Source organism: Anser brachyrhynchus (assembly GCF_964034855.1).
Source record: "Anser brachyrhynchus genome assembly, chromosome: 2".
Taxonomy (NCBI): domain Eukaryota; kingdom Metazoa; phylum Chordata; class Aves; order Anseriformes; family Anatidae; genus Anser; species Anser brachyrhynchus.
This window is the reverse complement of record NC_137695.1, coordinates 75312961-75331910: the sequence shown is the minus strand read 5'-3', so window position 1 is coordinate 75331910 and position 18950 is coordinate 75312961. Positions and strand designations below refer to the sequence as shown.

At 35.7% G+C, this 18950-nt stretch overlaps 1 protein-coding gene across 22 annotated transcripts in view; it reads left to right on the top strand.

Annotated features, from left to right (window-relative positions):
* Nucleotides 1–18950, top strand: part of CDH12 (cadherin 12) — a 573314-nt gene that overhangs the window by 393791 nt on the left and 160573 nt on the right. For 19 of the 22 annotated variants that reach the window (XM_080580164.1, XM_080580163.1, XM_080580177.1 and 16 more), the window contains one exon: nucleotides 11024–11439. The exons of 1 other annotated variant lie outside the window; for it this stretch is intronic. In XM_080580164.1, the coding sequence (XP_080436290.1) occupies nucleotides 11209–11439 (231 nt within the window). In that variant the 5' untranslated portion in view covers nucleotides 11024–11208. Of the gene's footprint in view, nucleotides 1–11023; nucleotides 11440–18950 lie in introns of those variants that run through there. 2 more of the 22 variants (XM_080580170.1, XM_080580167.1) reach the window with 1 other exon arrangement.

Sequence of the window (18950 nt, the reverse complement as noted above, 5' to 3'; positions counted from 1 at the left end):
GTGCAGGGCCGCAGTGTTGTATAAGAAACTGGATTGTCTTTCATATGAGGCAAGGCTGAGAGAACTGAAACTGTTCTGCCTGGAGAAGAGAAGGCTCAGGGGATCTCATCAGTGGGTGTAAATACCTAACAGGAGGGAGAAGGTCCAGGGTCTTCTCACTGGTGCCCAATAATGAGACAAGAGGAACTGAGAACAAATTCAAGCACATGAAATCCCATTTCAACACAAGAAGACACTTTTTCCCTGTGCAAGGGTCAAACACTGAAACAGGTTGCTCAGAGAGTTTGTGGAGTCTCCATCTGTGGAGGAATTGAAAACCCAACTGGACATGGGCCTGGGCAACCTGCCATAGTTGACTTTTTTTTTTTAGCAAAGGAGCTGGACTAGATGGTACTACCCAATCTCAATCATTCTGTTTCTGTGATTCTGTGGAGAACCACATAGTGGATCACACTTGACCACACCCCAGAATATATGTAGAGAAAAGTATGTGTTTATTTCCACCAAAGCAATAGCTCCCTCTGTGCTTTTTTAGTGCAGAGTGTTAGCCCTCCTCCTGGCTTACTCTTTTGCGCAGTACTCCATTTCTACCTGGAGTATGTGTGTGTGTCCTTTTGGGCTGTGTCTTCTAGTAAGACACATGAGCCTTTCACTCATTTTAGGAAAGAATTTGACTTAGGTAACTCAAACTAAATGTGTCAATCCTTCTACCTTTGGGCCTGAAGGTATTTTTTTTAGTACAATAGAAGGACTGTGCCCTTAGCGATTACAGTATATCTGATTGATTGACTGCAATCTATAATACTGCAGGTATGACATTATCCTCTCTTCATAATGCTGTTCTTTCTGAGTTCAGCTGAGGTGCAATTTCATCAGGGACTATTTCAGCACTTTGTATCACTGAGCTTAACCTTAAAAAGGCATTATTGATTTCCTTTCTAAACCACAGTTTTACAAACTGCAATAACTAGACAAATGTATGCTAATTATAAAAATAAAAGAAATATATGCAATAAACAAGCTGCTTATTACATGTCTTGAACTAAGTTATATAAATCATAAGCCACCTGTCCACTCTACACTTGCATTTTTACTGTGGCATGGAGGGATCTCAGACAAAAGTAAGTGGAAAACTTTACTTAAATTGCAAGCACAAAAGAAAAACAAAACTGCCTTTTATGAAAACTGAGGATATTGGCTGTGATACGTTTTGAAAATATGTGCTTTATTTTAATTAATGCTGCTGTATCTGACTATTAAAACAATGCAAAGTAGTAAGTTAATGGAAAAGCATAATATGATGATATAATTTCTACTCTAAGTTAATCAGTGCTAACTGAAAATGTCCTATGACTCTTTATGGACATTTTTCTTTTTGGAAAAAGTACTCTGAAATTGTAAATAAGCTTTCAAATATTTATGAAATTTTGTATTTCACATTTTAAGTTGCCTGTTCCTTGTACTTTTTGTAATGCTGGGAGATGGGGCATGTATGCACGAATGACAAAACAGAGGCAAAAGAATACTTACCCTTAATTGAATAACTTAAACATATATTTGCATGACTGAAATTATGGAAATATATTAACACAACCTAATAGAGGTTCACTTGTCTACTATTTTATATGGGGAAATAAAAGGGTCAGTGAGAGAAAGCTCCAATAATTTCCGTTTCTAACTGTGAGTGCTATACAGATGGCAAACCCTGTCTTTCTTCTAATAAATTGTTTTCTTCTCCTTTTAATTTAAAATTTAGAAGGGCAGGAAAGAAACTGAAGGGAAAATTATTTTCATAAGTAAAAATCACATTTATTTCTGTGGTCAAGGCATAGATTAAGGCTGCTGTAGTAATCTGCATGACCTCATCTGTTGTCTACATTGGGCCATAATTGCTGAAATTCACAGCAAGTATGTGTTATAAAATTACTTAATTCATTAGTCTGGTGTTTGGGAACTGAACAGTCACACATGAGAGACATGAGAATTTATAATGATGAAAGTCAGGCAAGAATGCTGTTATCTTCTTTGAGACTGTAAAATGTCTTGTGGTTGGGAACACTTTCATGTGGACTGGAGAGTGGAATGTTTTGCTAGAGTGAAAGGTTTCTTGAGGAGAAATTAGCTATTCACAGACAGCTCTGATACGTGGTAAGCTTTAATGAAACACGTCTGTTTCTGAACGTCAAAAAACATTTGAGGATTACTTTGGCTGACGTTATTTGTAGATGACTGAGCTCTCTACTTAGAGCTTCTGTCAGTCTAACCAGAACCTGCTTTGGTTGTTGTGATGACCTGTTTATCACATATCTGGTCCTTGTATTCTGATGCTGTAATGGGAATACATTAACAAAGAAACAAAGAAACCTGTCAGTTTTAAAGAACAGAAAAAAAGAAAGCCCTAAAATAACTCTTGCTCACGTTCTATAACTCATGAAGGATTTTTTTTTTTTTTTTCGCAGTTCATCAATCACCACAAAAGAGTCATAGGCTCATTACAGCTGCTGGGCCTAACATAACATATATAGGTTGGTAAAAACAAGTCAAAAACAGTTGTGAAAAGAGATACATTACTAAGTATAAGAGCTATATATTATTAAGCATGCTATTGAGCATTGGTATATGCCTAGTGTAAGATAGGTAATTCCAGAATATTGAGAGGCCTGAGCTGACCATTCACACGGTTAAGATAGTTGATGGGTTATCTGTTGGTCCTATTGTCTCTGGGTCTATCTGTTAATATTCATGAGATTAACAGCTTGAAACTTGTTGGGCAAACCTACTGTGTGTTATTTTTCCCTGAGAATGCTGACATCCTCTGAAATTACGAAAGTCAGTACTGATAGAACAAACCTGTTAACTCTTCAGAAGACCAAAAATGTAAGATTGTGGTTGAAAATACAAGCTAAGCTGTAGATTTCCATAGTCTGTTAAGGAAAGACATATTAAAAATTAAATTCTTACTAATATTATAAGATACAGAGACATTTAAATTTATTTTATCCTAATTGCAATAATTGGCATTGTAAGACCCTTATTTTCAACTTTAAGTGTCTGAGGTTATGCACCAAGTTTATATTAATGTTATATGGAGCAACTTTGTTGTTATTATATTATAATAATATATTATTATGTAATAATTGTGCCATTGTATACACAATGCACAAACTTGAAAAAACAAATGCCTGCAAGAGCTCTTACTTTAAAATATATATCAACAAACAGGTTATGTAATTTAGTATATACATGTAATCCCGTAACATAAGAATCTATAATGGGTAATATCAAATCTATTATAGTCAGAGTCTGACCAATAATAGAAAGTATTTTAATAATGGGATCTTACCGTAAGTATGTTTGTAGTTTCAAGTAATTGCTGGAATTCTTGACATTTTGGGAGAAAAAACAAACAAACAAACAAACAAAAAAAACAGAAAGACCCTAGGGAATAACAAAATTGTACATTACAGAGCACATAAAAAATGTGGTTGCTTTCATTTCAGTCTCCCATATTACTTACAAAATTATAAATATATCTGAGTTGCCTGAGATCTATAAATTCTTTCCTTAATTATATTGTCAATGCGTTGAAAGGCTTTGTTTTCTTTGCCTTTCTCTCATTTCCCACATCTCATGTATTCATTCAAAAACAAAACAGAAAAGGGCAGCAGAATGAAGGATGGTTTCCTTATTGTCCGTGCTTTAGCACTGACATTGACAGATTCCTACCAGAAATGAAAATGTTTGTAATTTATCAAAAATAAAGATTCTAGATCATTGGTAAACTAAGTATAGATTCACCGTAGTACTTTCCTGAGACAAGACCAACATAGCATGATACAAGACAGAGCAAAAATAAAATAGATGATGTTAGTTCATCATCTGATCATCATCTTAGAGGAAAGGAAACTTTGTCCTATTCTGAGGCATTTTGTTTCTTAATTTTAACTGATGATTAAGCTGCAGAATTGCATTATATATTTACTGGGTAATACTGGCCTTGGTTTTAATCTCACTGAAAGAAGCATTCATTTTTAACCTGTAGTGAAAATTTCATTTTACCTGAGTGGATATTCAAGGGTTCAATGAACCGTGGAGTCCAGTGCATCGGCTGACGTGTTTTCATTTTTATAATGAAAGTTTCAGGGTTTTTTTCCTTTTTTTTTTTTTTTGACATTCTTGTCTCTGATATTCTTATGCATGTCTGTGAGTTGGACATAGTGTCATTCATGGTGACATTCCCACAGAGGATGATGGCTCAGTGGCTTATATTTAAGTCATAAATGATCTGCTGTAAGTATTGCTAGTGATGACAAAAGTGACACGTTAAGTATAACTGTTTGTATATGGAACTAGTTAATTGTTTTCTATTCACAAAGAAGATTTTTATATATTTTTTCATCATTTAATTTTTCTATAACTCTCAACATTATACAGTTACATTTTTTTTGGAAGTATGTATTATTTATTTTTGATACGCTACTGAGTAATCTTAAGTAATCACTTTTTTTGTATGTTAACAAGCCCATTGTTAAAGCATGCATGTGCGTCTATAATACTTTATTAGTGTAGTCCTCAGAAATGCCAGAGATAATTAGACTGCTCTCCACTTCTAGGCACTTCATAAATATGTCTATTGGATACCCATATAGTATATCACAATTTTTTTACTGTAATATATCTTTGTGTGTCTACCTTCCCATGAATGTGCTACAAGGACAGTCATACTCAAAGACCAGGTACATCATCTCACTTTGGTTTTATGCCAGTAAGAAATTCAGCAGAGCATTCCATATTCATGTTAGTATTACTCCTGATGTCTATAGGAAAAAAAAAGGAGAGCTAAAGTCACCTTATTGCAGGAGGAAGACCAGCATCTGCTTGTTCTCCTACAGTGGATGACAGCTATCTCCCGGAAATACCAAGATCTGTGAGATATGTACCCATATTTCTCATATTTTATGGTAGTGCTCTAATCACTACACTGCAGAGTATTCAGGGTTGGTAATTGTATTGGTTCTCGGTTCCTCCTGTTCATCATCAACTTCATATAAACTGAAGGAGGGACTGAGATTCAGGTATTCAACTTAATGAGTACTCAAACTATATAGCTGGAAAGCCATTCTAGCTTTCTTTGACTTACTGTGTCCCATCCAAGGGGAGACACAACAGTAACTATTTTATGTTATGGACCATGTTAAGACTCCAGTAAGTCAGATGCTTTCTTAGCATCTGGGACCTAGTGAGATGAAGCATGCTTTTTTTTTTTTTTTTTTTTTTTTTCACCTCTTGAGAGTCGCCTGGCATGGATTCCAGATGACACACTTGCCAAATGGGTTTTGTGGCCACAGAGGTGCGACTTGCTCAATCATTCTGTTGAAACTTTTCCAATTTGGAGGATGGACAGACTGAAAATTACTCTCCTTAGCAGTTCAAGGTTTCTAATCTGTTCACTTGTAATCTCCTTCCTAACCCCCATTTTGATGCTTTGAAGTAGTTCCAACTTAAGCTAAAAAAACACAAGGTGTAAAAAAAGAAGAATTACAGCTATTTCCAAGGTGTCTAGATAGATTTTGAAGGGCAAGAAGGTCAAATTCACAAAGATATATAGACATCTAGAGTCTAATCAAATGGGAATTGTTTAACTAAGTACCTTTGAGAATATCAGTGGAACTAATTTGCCTAAGGTCAGAGAAAGAAAATATATCAAGGTGAGAGATGAACTGAGATTTTCCATATCCTGCTACCATTCGTTTAGCCACAGGATATATCATTTCAGGTGCTTTTGCAGTTAATTTTAATAGATACTGACAGTATAGATATTTTCTTTTCCTGTTGTTGCATTTTCTTATTTCAAGATATTGCAGAGAAGTGAAGTTAGATGGTCAGCTGTTACAGCATATCCACTTTTATAGATCTTAGCTGGCTTTCCATCTGGCATGGATCAACCATTTTACAGTACTGCCAATTTTTTTCAAAACTCTTTACGAGTAGGAAGATGGTTGTTCTACATTAGCTGTTGTTTCACATAAGCAAAAGCATTCTCTAGGCTGATGGATTTATGATTAAGGTGGCTGCAGAAATGTTCCCACCGTCAGTGCATAATGGATACTTTGTCAGTAAGCAATTTGCCTCCATTCACAGAGGTGCAATTACTGTCTTTGCTGGACTGAAGACAGTTTTGAGTGCTTCATGGAGCTTTAGTGTTTCTAGCTTGTCTGCATACGACAGTAGTTAATCCACTGTCTGATCCAAGTAGATACCTCATACAGATCAAAGATCATTTATAATTTCCTTTCAGAGACTTCTCTAAATCAGGCCTTGTGTGCATAGTAGTGACTGTAGAGGATGTATGGCTGTCCTCTCTAGAAGGGACGACCTTTACTGAGCTTGGTGAAGTGACTTGTGTCAGGTGTGCTGTGACTCTCTTTGACTGAAGATTATTGCAGTAGCGATGGCATACATCAGCTTTGCTATTCCTATAGTGTTGCTTTGCTCAGGCTGTTTAGATTAATGGCCATACAATCCAGGTCAGTATCAAAATGCTTGCAGGAGCACCATTTGTACTGTATTTTGTTATTCTCAGTAAATGCTCTTGGTAATGATATTTAATTCATCATTTGCATTTCATGAGGTCCTTAGCCTGGCAGGTTTGGGGACAGAGTAAATAGGATCGAGATTACTTAGGTACCATGTTTTAACAGATTGTCCATGTTTGTTGTTGCATCACTTCACGTTTTCAAACTGCGAAAGTGAAAAAAATGAAATCTCAGTGTATAAAAGCATGTGTGTAGGTAAATTCATTTGGGGGATCTTGCCTCTGTAGCTCTCTTTATGAATTAAGTTAGTCACACAAACTGGTACTTAAATGCGTATAACATAATCTGCAGAAATGACTAGCAAAGGCTAATCTTGAAAAAAGCAAGATGCAAGAAAAAATCTGGCATTCTGTACTTTCATATTGAATGGGAAAGAGATGCATTGCAAATGCAAGTGTGTGCACAACTCTCTTACTAGATCTCCTCCTCTCTAAGCATTAAAGGAAATAAATCTTTAGGAATTTTAGGAGATGTAGTACCATACCTTTCTTATCACTGAATATTCTTATTGGATTTCTGAACAGTTACCTCCTTTTCCTCATAACAGTTTTCTAGGTAAATGTATAGAAGGGCTTTTTGATTTAAACATTCAATGAGTGTATGACAACATAAAAGCACCAAAACAGATTTAGGCATCATGGCGGGAAGACTAACGCCTAGCTTAAAAAAAAAAAAAAAAAAAAAAAAAAAAACAGAAAACCAGAAAACACAGACTAAAAGAAACACTAGTCTTAGCCTTTGAATCGCTGCACAAATGCCAACTGTGTTATTAAATATATTCTGTCAAGCCGCTTCCACCAGGCTTCCTCCAAAGCCAGCAGTGAAGTGTTGGGGAAGGAGAGGAGGCAGGGAGAAACTGTCTGCCTGAGTCTGCTGCTGCTCAGGTGTTTGCAGCAGCAAATTGGCATGGTTTTCTTGAGTGCTGAAGTGCTGGATTCTCTTCTAACAGCTGAGTTTTAAAAGTGAAAATTATTCCTGGTGAACTCTTTTGCAGCTGATGAGGGTGTCTGTGCTGCAATCCTATACAGCAACACCTATTAGCCTCCCATTTTTTTCTCTGACCGTCGCATTCACCCATGTTTTGAAGCTGCAGGGAATGAGGCAAGTGCTGGCATTGCTCTTTGCTCTGTAGCATTCTCTCTCGAAGGCAGTCCAAGCAACCGACAGAGAAGGGGTTAAAGTGCTCTGTGTTTTGCACGTGGTTACTAACCTTCCAGCCAAGGGGGAATTGTTCTCCTTTCACTGAAGTCCTTCAATCTCTTTGCATTACTTTTGGTGCTGTATAACATTTTAAAAGCTCCCTGACTGACAGACATGGCCGGAGGCAGAGCTCTGCTGGGAGAACCGCAGTGCACAGAACCTCCTCAGCAAAGAGCTGTGGTATAGCAGTTAAATTGAATACAGCATGATTTGGGGGTTTGTGAAGCAGTGCAGACTACCCCACCACTTTTTTATGTTGTTTATTTCCGTCTCCCATCCACGCCTGAGCAATTCAAAAGGATACTTTGAGTTCTTTATATATATAGATATATATTTTTTTCTTTCTGTGTTGCATAGTTACTCTGATTTTACCATAAATACTAGGCATGTATCCTGCAGTCATGGATCAAGAGAGGCACAGGAGTTTGGCTTTTTTTTTAACTGAATAATGGATGAACACAATCTGAACCTGATGTTATATGCTGTTGAGTGTACTGAAGAGAGAGAAGCACAAAAAGTAATGTGAATTTGTAAATAAGGATGATAATAGAAATAAATTCCAAATATTCATTTGGACACCCCACCCTCTAGTATGGTATGGTCCAGTCTTAAAGGTTTATTGATGGAATAAAATTCATAGAATAGAAACAGTAACGCAAATGAGAACTTTGACGTATGCATGGTACCTGGAAATATTTTGCTGTAGATAAAAAAATTTGAAATGTCTTGAGCGAAATTTAGAAAAAAATGTGTTTTTTTTGGTGTTAGAAAAGGATCATGAGCAGATAGGACTTCTCTCACTTTTAATCCTTTCTGAAGGAATTAAAACACCCAAAATATAGCCTTTCTCATTAGAACAGGAAATCTTTTTCTGTATTTAGAATAGGAACTGCAGTTATTCCTCTAGGGTTTTATTTGTTAGTTTGTTTTTCTTCAAAACTCATTATTTGGTGTTCCAGTTATAAATCCTTTCTATTTAGATACTTTACCATGTAGCTAACAAATAAAGAATTTAAATGTTATTTATTGCTATGGATAGTAATGGTATTATTTATAAGGGAAATATAAGCTATGGCAGTGCTTGAAAATGAGAAAATATATATGATTAGGTACATTACCATGTCTTCTCTTCTGAGGTCCATATCATGCCATTGATTTCTAAGCAGAACTCTTTATTGATCTGGGAGAAACTTCTACTTAAAAATCAATGGCACAATATGGCCCTAACCAAGTGGTGAATTCCATATTGATATAAATCCTATTTTTGTTCTTAAAATGTAAAATGCATCCATCTTAAATCCCAGAAGTAGAATTTGTTGTACCTGACAAACAGCAGACCTATGGAGTAGGCTGGCATTTCATTCCTAGGTTGCATGTCTTAATGAGACAGGATTATTAATTCATTTTAAAGACTTCAATACACATTGGGATTTAAAATTGGTTAGCATAGAACAGTGGTTTATAAAACTTTTAGTTGTCAGAAAACAACTTCAATCCCCCCCGCCTGTTCAAATGAGTGAAACATGCAGGCTGCCAGTCATCCATCCTTAATGAATAAGAGCCATGGAAGGGAAAGGATTCATCAAACAGTTGTCCTGAGCATTATGAAAATGTGAGAGTTCAGAATTAACACCTGCACTGGGGCCAGCATAGTCATGGATAGCTTCATAAAAGCCATTCTGTCTATTAAAGGAAGCATCAATAGCTTAGAAAAGTGGGAAAAGTAAACATGATATTTTCTCTTCTTTTTTCTTTTTCTTTACTTTTTTTTTATTTTACTCCATGTTCCCTCAGTACTTACTGAGACCCACCTTAATATCAATGTATAGATGTTTTGCTATTGTTTATTGTCTAGTTCTAAATTCTAGAATAGCTTCTTTTGTTTCAACATGAACTCCATCAATTTATCAGTCTTCACAGTGACTTTATTGTGGGCTGCATCACAACATTGTTAGATGGTGTGAGTGCTCATTTTCACCATTTTTTGTTGGTGCTGAACTTAGTGCAAAGTTGGAAATGAAGCTAGAGGCACATTTTATTGAACTCGTTTCACACTCCATGATATTTAAATATTTACATTCATTGTATTTAAATATTTACATCCTTTAGCACTGTCATTTTATTAACTGTAGACAGTGAATCAGAGATTTTCATAAATACTAAAAGAAAGCACCTCTGTTAATTACACTGTGGCTAGAAAAACACAGCATTCTTTCTTATCTGCCTTTCTGTTCAAATGGTCCATGCTGGTATAAACAGAGCAGCGTGATAGCATAACAATTCCTTCAGGGTTTTTTTTCTTCTTTGCTGATGGCATTTGGCTGCTACAAGGATCACCACCGTTTTAATTGTCACCTTGATGTGATAGTTCTGTCTCAGCCCTGTAGTTAGTTAGCACTGATTTATTTTTAATCTGTGTACCTGGCATTTGTCAGTATAAATGAGTATCACTGTCTTACCTTACTGGCTTCTGTGTTGTTTCATTTTCTACACTGACTGCAGTTCTATCATTTTCTCCATAGATCAGGACTGTGTTTTTTTTGTTTTGTTTTGTTTTGTTTTATGTATTTTATTTTACAGTAGTGCTGATGAGCAACACAACTACTGTTTTGATACAAGGCTTGTCAAGAGAAGAGAATGCCAGTCCTGGATGGCATATTGTGTGTTGGCAGCACTGTGGGGTTTAGCTGTATGTGCACTCTTTCTCGTTTATTAATTCCTGTGGAATCCATACAAATCTGTCCTCCAGAGTCCAAGGTTCAGTATAAGCCTTGTCCATGTCCATCCGTAGTAAGAAAAAGAGGATGCATCCAAAGCACTTTTCTGGCAGAGACAAAAAGTGAAGCGTCCTGGCTCTTGGCAGCGGGATGGAAGGGTGGGTCCTCTCTTTCCTGACATTTTATGTGTGAATCCAGAGTAAATACTTTTGACATCACTGATGGGCAATGGGTTTGTTGGTTAACAGGGTCATAAAGCAGAGGGTGTGGGCCTGCCCTAAACCAGAAACACAGATGATGGTAAGCAGGCCAAGAATGGGCTATTCCTATGCTAACAACACCATATTCTAGAGCAGCTCAGTGCTACAGTCAAAATGGTAATCGCTTTTAAAACTGTGATTCCTAATCTTTTCTTTCTGTCTCTAGAAACTAACTAGGTGTGAGAATTTTGATGAATGCTTCAATGTAATTTTATGTAATTTGATGTTGCCATGTAAATCTCTTTTATAGGTCCCTTTAGATGGAATTTAATGCGGCAAAAACCTTGTCATCAGAAGGATTAATGCCTGCATTAGCATTTCCGCAATAAAATCAGAAGCTAAGTGGTGGAGGCCACAGACACCTCAAACCTGGATTCCTCTGCTCTGCATTAAGTGCTGGAGTTTTTATTACTTGCTGTAGGGAAGCCGTTGCCAATGCTTACAAGGAACTGCTTCTCCCTGCTTCTCTGGGTCCTGTTTGATGGAGGTCTCCTAACGCCACTGCATCCAGAGCCACAACAGACTTTAGAAGCAGAGCCAAGAGACAATGTTGTGCCAGTGCCAGGGAGGAGGTCATCTGTCCAGCGAGTCAAACGAGGCTGGGTGTGGAACCAGTTTTTTGTGCTGGAGGAGTACATGGGCTCCGAACCTCAGTATGTGGGAAAGGTAATTTTTTACTCTTTCTTTAAAAGTTCAAATGACAAGGACAAATAGTGCAATGTGCTATAAATATGTACCTGTTTCTGATGAGGCAAATCTTCTTCAGCTGGTAGTAGTTCCCTCTGTCCATCCCCTTCACCATTCAGCCTCTCATATAGCTGCTATAGACTTGATTTTTATTTTTGGTGTTCAAGTTTAGAACATTTACTTCCTGCCTTTGTATGTCTGTCTTATTTCCTTATCCTTGGTTTTGGCATAAAACAAAAAAATTGGGAAGTTCTGAGATAACTTTGTGGTGCACCACAACTAACATTAACAGTCTACTGTAACAGCATACTTGATTTTTAGCAATGAAAGTCAGACTGATATCAGGGATAAGGTTTAAACCCAGAAGTCTCTAGCCCAGAATGCACACAGTTATTTCTCTGGTTAGTATGGTTACTGCAAATCTGTTTTCAGACAACACAGGTATCTGCTTTTGCTGTGCTATATTGTGACTCAGTATCTTTTGCTGCATTTCTTTCTGATTATTCTGATCATTTTCTTATATTTCTAACGTGATATATTGCTTCGTAATTCAAAGTCTTGCATTATAGCTTTTATACTCTCCACAGGCATGCAAACTCACACATGCAGAGAATTTATGCAATTCTCTCTCTCATTTTGTGAAAACTGTGTCTATAATAGAGCATAAGTAATTTGATAGCCTGTTCCTTGAGGGGTGTCAGCATGAATTTAGAAAACAGAGCTTTCAGAAAAAATATAGTAGCACAGCATATAATTGAATGCTATGTATAATTTTCAATATAAGTAAAGGCCCTTACTCAATGAAAATAAGAGGTTAAGGATGCATTTCTTAGGTCCCTAAATGCCACTTCCCTAGACACTGAGGTTCAGATTCACCTTCCAAAAAAACACGAGGTGTCATGTTTCGGTTTTTTACTTTAATACTTTGTTTTTATATTTTTCTTTCTCTCTTTTTTTTTTTTTAATGTAAAGGCTGTGAATGGGTGGTTTGTTTGTTAGTTTGTTTTTAATATAAATAAAATTCACAAAAAGTTAATTTTCCTTCCTACCCTTCCAGAAATTTGTTACGAGTAGAGAGTGTATAAATAGAACAGCATAAGAGTACACGTGGTTCACTAGGTGTTTGGACAAACCAGACAAAAATATACTTTAATATTACAGATATAAACATTAGTGTTAAACACTAAAATATATCAGCCAATAATATTTGCAAAACAGTATGCTTATATCACAAAGATAATATGATGAGTTTCATTTACAAGCTGAAGTCAGGGCAATCACATAATGAAAAACTGCATCTTTGTGATGTCTGGTTGCTACTAATTATCCTTTCTTTAACATGTATCACTGTTCTAGCCACTAGCTAAAGATGCAAACAGGGATTCTAATTGCGTTCAATGTTGTAGCACAGGCAACATGATTGCTGAGCTTTTTATCTCCAAAGACAGAGATGCTATCAATGCACCACTGTAATACATTAGCTTTTATGCCTTTATATAAGATAGTCTCGATAGTCATTTAGGGTCAGTTCTAAGCTGCCAAAATAATATTATTTTTCCATAAAATTGACTATTATCAATACATTTGAATTTGAGCTCATAAGCAGCTTTAGAATTAGTGGATTTTTCTATTAAAAGTAACGCTTATGACATCACAGATATAATGGGCATGTTTTTAACTCGTAAAACTTTTTGAACTGTATCAAGTTGCTGAAAAGATGCTTCTCAAACATGATGAAAGATAGAACGGTAGTGTAGTATACATAATAGTGATGCTTCTTGAAAGGTTATCATATACCAGAAGTAAATGTTATGCTGTTACCTGATAAAATTCAGGAGGATCTTGGTGGTGAAACACAAAATGCATTAGGATGTTTAATTTAATACATCAGCACTATTGTCAGAAAATCTGTTTTTATATGCAATCCATTCCAAATGGTTATTTTTTGAAATAATGTTTATTGTCTGCCAAGCATCCATTTGATGTTTATTCTGGTATATTTTGTGTCTCAAAAAATAACTTGCATCTTCTTCACCTAAAGTCTTCGAGTTAAAAAAAGAAAAAAAAGAAAAAAGAAAATGAGACGATGGAGGTGTTACTATTTTCTTGTTCTTTTCCATAAAGCTCTCAAAGAGGCAGAACACTGAATTGGAAAAGTTATTTAGAGAAGTTGTGCTGTTAAATCCAGATAGTGAAAGTCAGGCATAATACAAATATAAGCTGTTCTCAACATACTGAAATACACTCAGCAGCGGCTAATCGATATATTTATATCATACTTCAGTTTTTTAAATCATGGAAAAAAAAAATAAGATATGAAATGACATTGAGTTCTTGACTGCAGAAATAAATGTTTGATGTGTATTATAATTTAGCAGTATTCCACAACCATATATTTTTGAAAAAATAATTATTTTTGTAATACTTTTTTGGTTTACTTTAAAGTGATATTAAGTATATTATAGAGTTTGAGATATTTCACATGTCCTGGAATTGCTGTTTTTTTTATCTTCTTCTTCCAGCTATGATAGCCAGGCACAATATAGTGGCAGATGCATAGGTGTTCATATTACTTATTATGGAACTGCTGCACTAATATTGTCACAGTAATTTATAAATAGGAGTTTCATGTGTCTATTAAATCAGCTGACAATTTCACTGAACAGTTAGGGGTGACTAGTTAATTTTGGAAGGCACCTGAAAGAGCACACAGATTTACAACAGTAATGTCAGCTGTTATCGGCCAACACACTCAATTCATTTTATGTCTGTTTTTAGAAGACTATCTCAAGAAGTGTCATGTTGCAAATCAAAATATGGTTTAGAAACTGATGGGGATTAGTCTAGCTCACAGTTAGAGATCTTGAAATAGTGCTTCATGTTGACACATTGAAAGCTGACAGTAAAAAAAAAAAAAAAGTTTTAATATACTTTGCCATTTAACCTGAATATTAAATCAAAGGTCTGGAAATCCTATGCTTGCGTAGTACAGAAGTGCCATAAAGATCCAACAGGTTGCCAAGCAAAAGAGAACCCCCTTTACTAGAGATCCATCTAGCAGACCTTGTCTAAAATGGGAAATTGGAATATTGTGGTGCCATGTGACCCATCCAAATTGGAGGGATGTTGGAAAGCTTGCTGTAAAATAAACCTACGTGTACTTTGTTTTTTCTTGTACTGCGAAGCTCCAGAAGGCCACACAAAATAGAATATGTGGAGTAAGATAAAAAAAAGTTCTTGATTCTTTCCTTGTGATGATGCTTAGTCCTCACTGAAGGGTGATAGATAACATGAAAATATCTGATCCTCAAGCACAGCCCTGTCCCAGGACAGTTCTAAACCACTAAAAAGGTAGCAGTTTTAATTGCCCTTATGCAAGGGTAACTTAAGGGGGTCTAGCCCCGCTGGAACATTATAAATCTCACTGAAATCTTTCTTCATTTTTCTGTGATATGCAGGGGCAGCATAATAAAAATGAAGGTTCAAGAGAACAAAATAGGTGAGAGCAGTATAGGTTCTTCATTATCAATATAATACCAACAAAACATCAGTTTTAGTCGTTAAGCATGTAGCATGCTTCCATTTACATAAGCATTGCCAATGTGTTAAGACATCACATCACATCCTTCTCACATGTTGTGTGCCTGCACCGTAGCTCTTGGCAAGGGTTTTTCCTGGCTGTCCTCAAGGTTGCAGAGACAGGCACGTGGCAACTTGTAGTGAGCACAACCTGGGTGCATTGTGAAATATTTTTCCAGATAATAGTCATTTTTTTCTGTTTTCAAACATGCAACAACTGAATATTCTCAGCTTGCCAAGTATTAGCTTGCTAATGAAAAACCTGTATGTTTTGCATCATTTTGTTCTTTTAAACCTCTGCTATGTTATACATGCTCACGTACAAACCGATCCAGACTTCTTTGTTGTGATCCCCACCACTTGGAAAAAGTTGTAGTTACAACTGCTCTATGGCTGTGTGGGGTGCACACAGCAGTATGGCAGTTTTTATCTGATTCAGTCCTGAGAAATGTTCATCATCTTCAGAGGTTACCCCATATATCAAGGCAGACACTGTGCTGATTGGGTGGAAGCAGGGCTCTATATCTGTGACCAGAAGAGAATGCTTTTCTGATGTCTAATAATTTATCCTCTGCATCTGAAATATGAACACAGAGCTCATTTATGCATTTTATAGTGGATTGGTTTTAATTTAATAAAATTAATGTTGACCATTTTCCATCAGGCTTAAATCAACACCTCTTTTTGGATATGCACTCAAATGTTACAGTTATTTTTATATTATTATTTTTATATTATTATTAGTTATTTTTATATTATTATTTTTATAATTATTTTTATATTATTATTACATCCTCTTGGGTGTCTGGATGGTAGGGCAGTCTGTGAAGGAAATTTTACACTGCTTGTGCAGAATCTGTTCTCAGACAAAGAAATCTACAATGCTGTGACTATCATTTAGGTGTTATCCACAAGCACTGAGTTAACTTGAGAGAAAAATAGAAATAAAGGAAAATAGATTCATGCACTGAATTTGAAAGCTACTGCCCTTTGAAGTAGAAAAAAAAAAAAGACTAAATCTCAGTTAATGGTTGTATGCTACTTAGTTTGATTTATGCATGTATGTATTTCTACTAGATTCCTGTTAAGATGGTCATGATAATATTTCATTTAAAGCTGTCAACAGAGTTTTTCCTAGCTTATCAGATTCTATGCCCACAAAGAACTGCAAGAAGTAACAGTACTAGAGAGAGAGCTGTATATCATCTTCAATAGACGTTTGCTCAGTACCATCTTTCAAGGAGGTGAGAGTTGTTGTTGCAGGGATTGCTACTAGTAATGTGTTAATACCCTCCAGTTACTAATTTCTGGATGATTTTAATTTGAAAGATCTTTGGAATAGTAGTTATGGGAGCAGTTTTGTTCCCAACATCTTTAACCCACAGGAATTCATATACGGTCCCCTGTCTGCAAGCGTCATGGGGAAATTCTTGTCCTTAGATGATTTGAAGTGTGATCAGGGAATCACACATAATTGGATTAGCCTGGCTTACTAAATGAACTGACTGAATTTATACCATGCACTTTTTCAACTAAAAACGTTGTCACAATTTCTCACAGGTAATGAAAGAGATGGAGAAATATGAAATAGCAAAAAGGTGTAAGAGAAATCAGAACTGGGACCAGAGCTCTGGACTTTGCATCTCACTGAGTCGAGCTGAGACCTTTGTCTCCCTTACTTATTGCTGCTTGGTGAAAAAAGTGATGACTTTGAAAGCTTTGCAAACTGTATATTACATGAAGTATGTGAGACACAAAGCAGTTTCGACAGCTGCACGTGAAACTATGAGATGGAAGTAGAAATGCAAAGCTCCCATGAGCAAGTCAGACTAGCATTTAATGTTTACTTTTGCAAGCTCATCTTTTTATGAGATGTATAAAGAGTCAGTTTTACTGTCACGTGTGGTAGAGATGAGCAACTTGCATACAACAGAATGTTTCTTATTGATCTAGTGACTTCACATATTGATTTACTTACGTAGCTTATAGTGGGAAAATTAGAAGCAAAATACTGATAATGGCAACACCTTCTGCCTGTGGTTCTTGCATTCATGAAAATTATATGAGGCATTTGGAGATCAAACAGATGAAAACTACGTCTTCATTGATTGCATGAGAGAATGAGTGAATTTGGGTTGAAGAGAGATCAAAATAAAAAGGAATGTTCAACTTCGTGAGTTGTAACCCACATTTTAGAAGTTCTGAAAGACTGTGATGATTGTTCAGGGCTGCTAAGGAAGTCACAAATAGAAACACTTAAAACTCTAAAACCCAGCATACTGTATTGGCCTTGAATTTAGTGATCAGCATAGGAGACTGAAAGCCTGCAGAGGTTTTCTGTCACCAGCTCTCAAAGACTTCTGAACACAACTGAGTGGATGGTGCCAGCATGCATCTGAAGTTTATATTGTTGACACAGATGGAGAAATACAAATGAGGTTGTTGGAATTAAACTGCTAAGGAAAAGCCTTATATCTATGGTAGCTCTTTTTTTGAGTGTTTTTGTACAAATGGCTTCATCTGGACAGAAAGCTCATTGGCATCAGGAAATTTATGAAAGGACAATTTTAGAAAAAAAAGATTTATAAGTATATTTGGAGGTCCTGGCACACAGACAATCCAAAATATAGTCTGCTCTTTAAATCCAAGTGAATTTGAAGATTTGAAATTTGCTTAATCTAAATCTGGAGTTTGTCTAAGGACTGCTGATTCATGTGGCAGCCAGATAGTGTTTCCAATACGCAGCTCAGACACAGACAGACATGTTGTATACATCAGTAACTCAAAACTGAGTTTATAACTAATGAAACATTATAACATCAATTGCAATTGAACTGAAGGAGAAACCAGCTGAGATCACAAGATCTCTTTTCTGGAAGAGCATCAGAATGCCAGTTAGGAAATTAAATAGAATTAGCCAGACAGCAAAATGTGGAAAACTATTAAATACCTGTAGTCATTCCTGTATCTGGAGAAGAATATGTAAACCAAAGTAATTAGGAGGTTCAGAAATGGAATAAAATTTATGATCACTGCAAGACATGAGGGGTTAAATAACAAGGGGATAGCATAATACTTTATTCAAACATACTACAAAAATGTAAATTCTTCATAGGAGAATTGAATTGAAATACTAATGAAAGAATTGCTAGATGATAGGGGTTCTAGTTTAAAAGTCATGATTTCATAATGAGAGGTTCATTTTTCAAAGTGTAGACATTTTTGCTTCTTTTGCTTGTTTTGTGAGCGGGGGTGCCGATTTGGTATAGAAACAATATTTAAAAAGAAAATGTGAACAAGTTTCAGAAATATAGATTTATAAAATTTATTTTGTAATTCCACTTAAGATATAAAAATAGATGTTAAAATGTGAAGGTGAATATTTCCATAATTAAAATTCTTTGCTTTAATATAATACACAGAATAATTTACAATTCATGAAAACACCATGAAAAATCACCATTGAAATTCAAAAATAATGTATGAGTATAAATATATTTTATTAACACAATTCAAACCTAAATTCATTTTTTTCTAATAAAATGCTGAAACCAAAATATTTCCTAGCAAATGTTTTCAATTAAATATTAACTAGGCATAATTTTAAAGAAAAAGAAAGAAAATTTTTCTAAAGAGGTGTTCAGCACCAGCCTATAGGAGAAGCAAATGAGCAAGATTACACATTTTTCAGCCACAAAAGTTAATATCCATATGTACAAGTTAGAAATTAAAATGACTGGGATTGACAGTCTTGTCAGGTGCTGCAGTCATGTCTAGCACAGTTTGTGAGTCAAGGCCCCAAAACTCTTTTCACAGCAGAAGTCCTAAGGTGCAAAACCCCCTGTGCTTCTGAAGTACATATATCAAACCACAATTTGTAACTCTTATCTGATATAAAAATCAGTGGACTG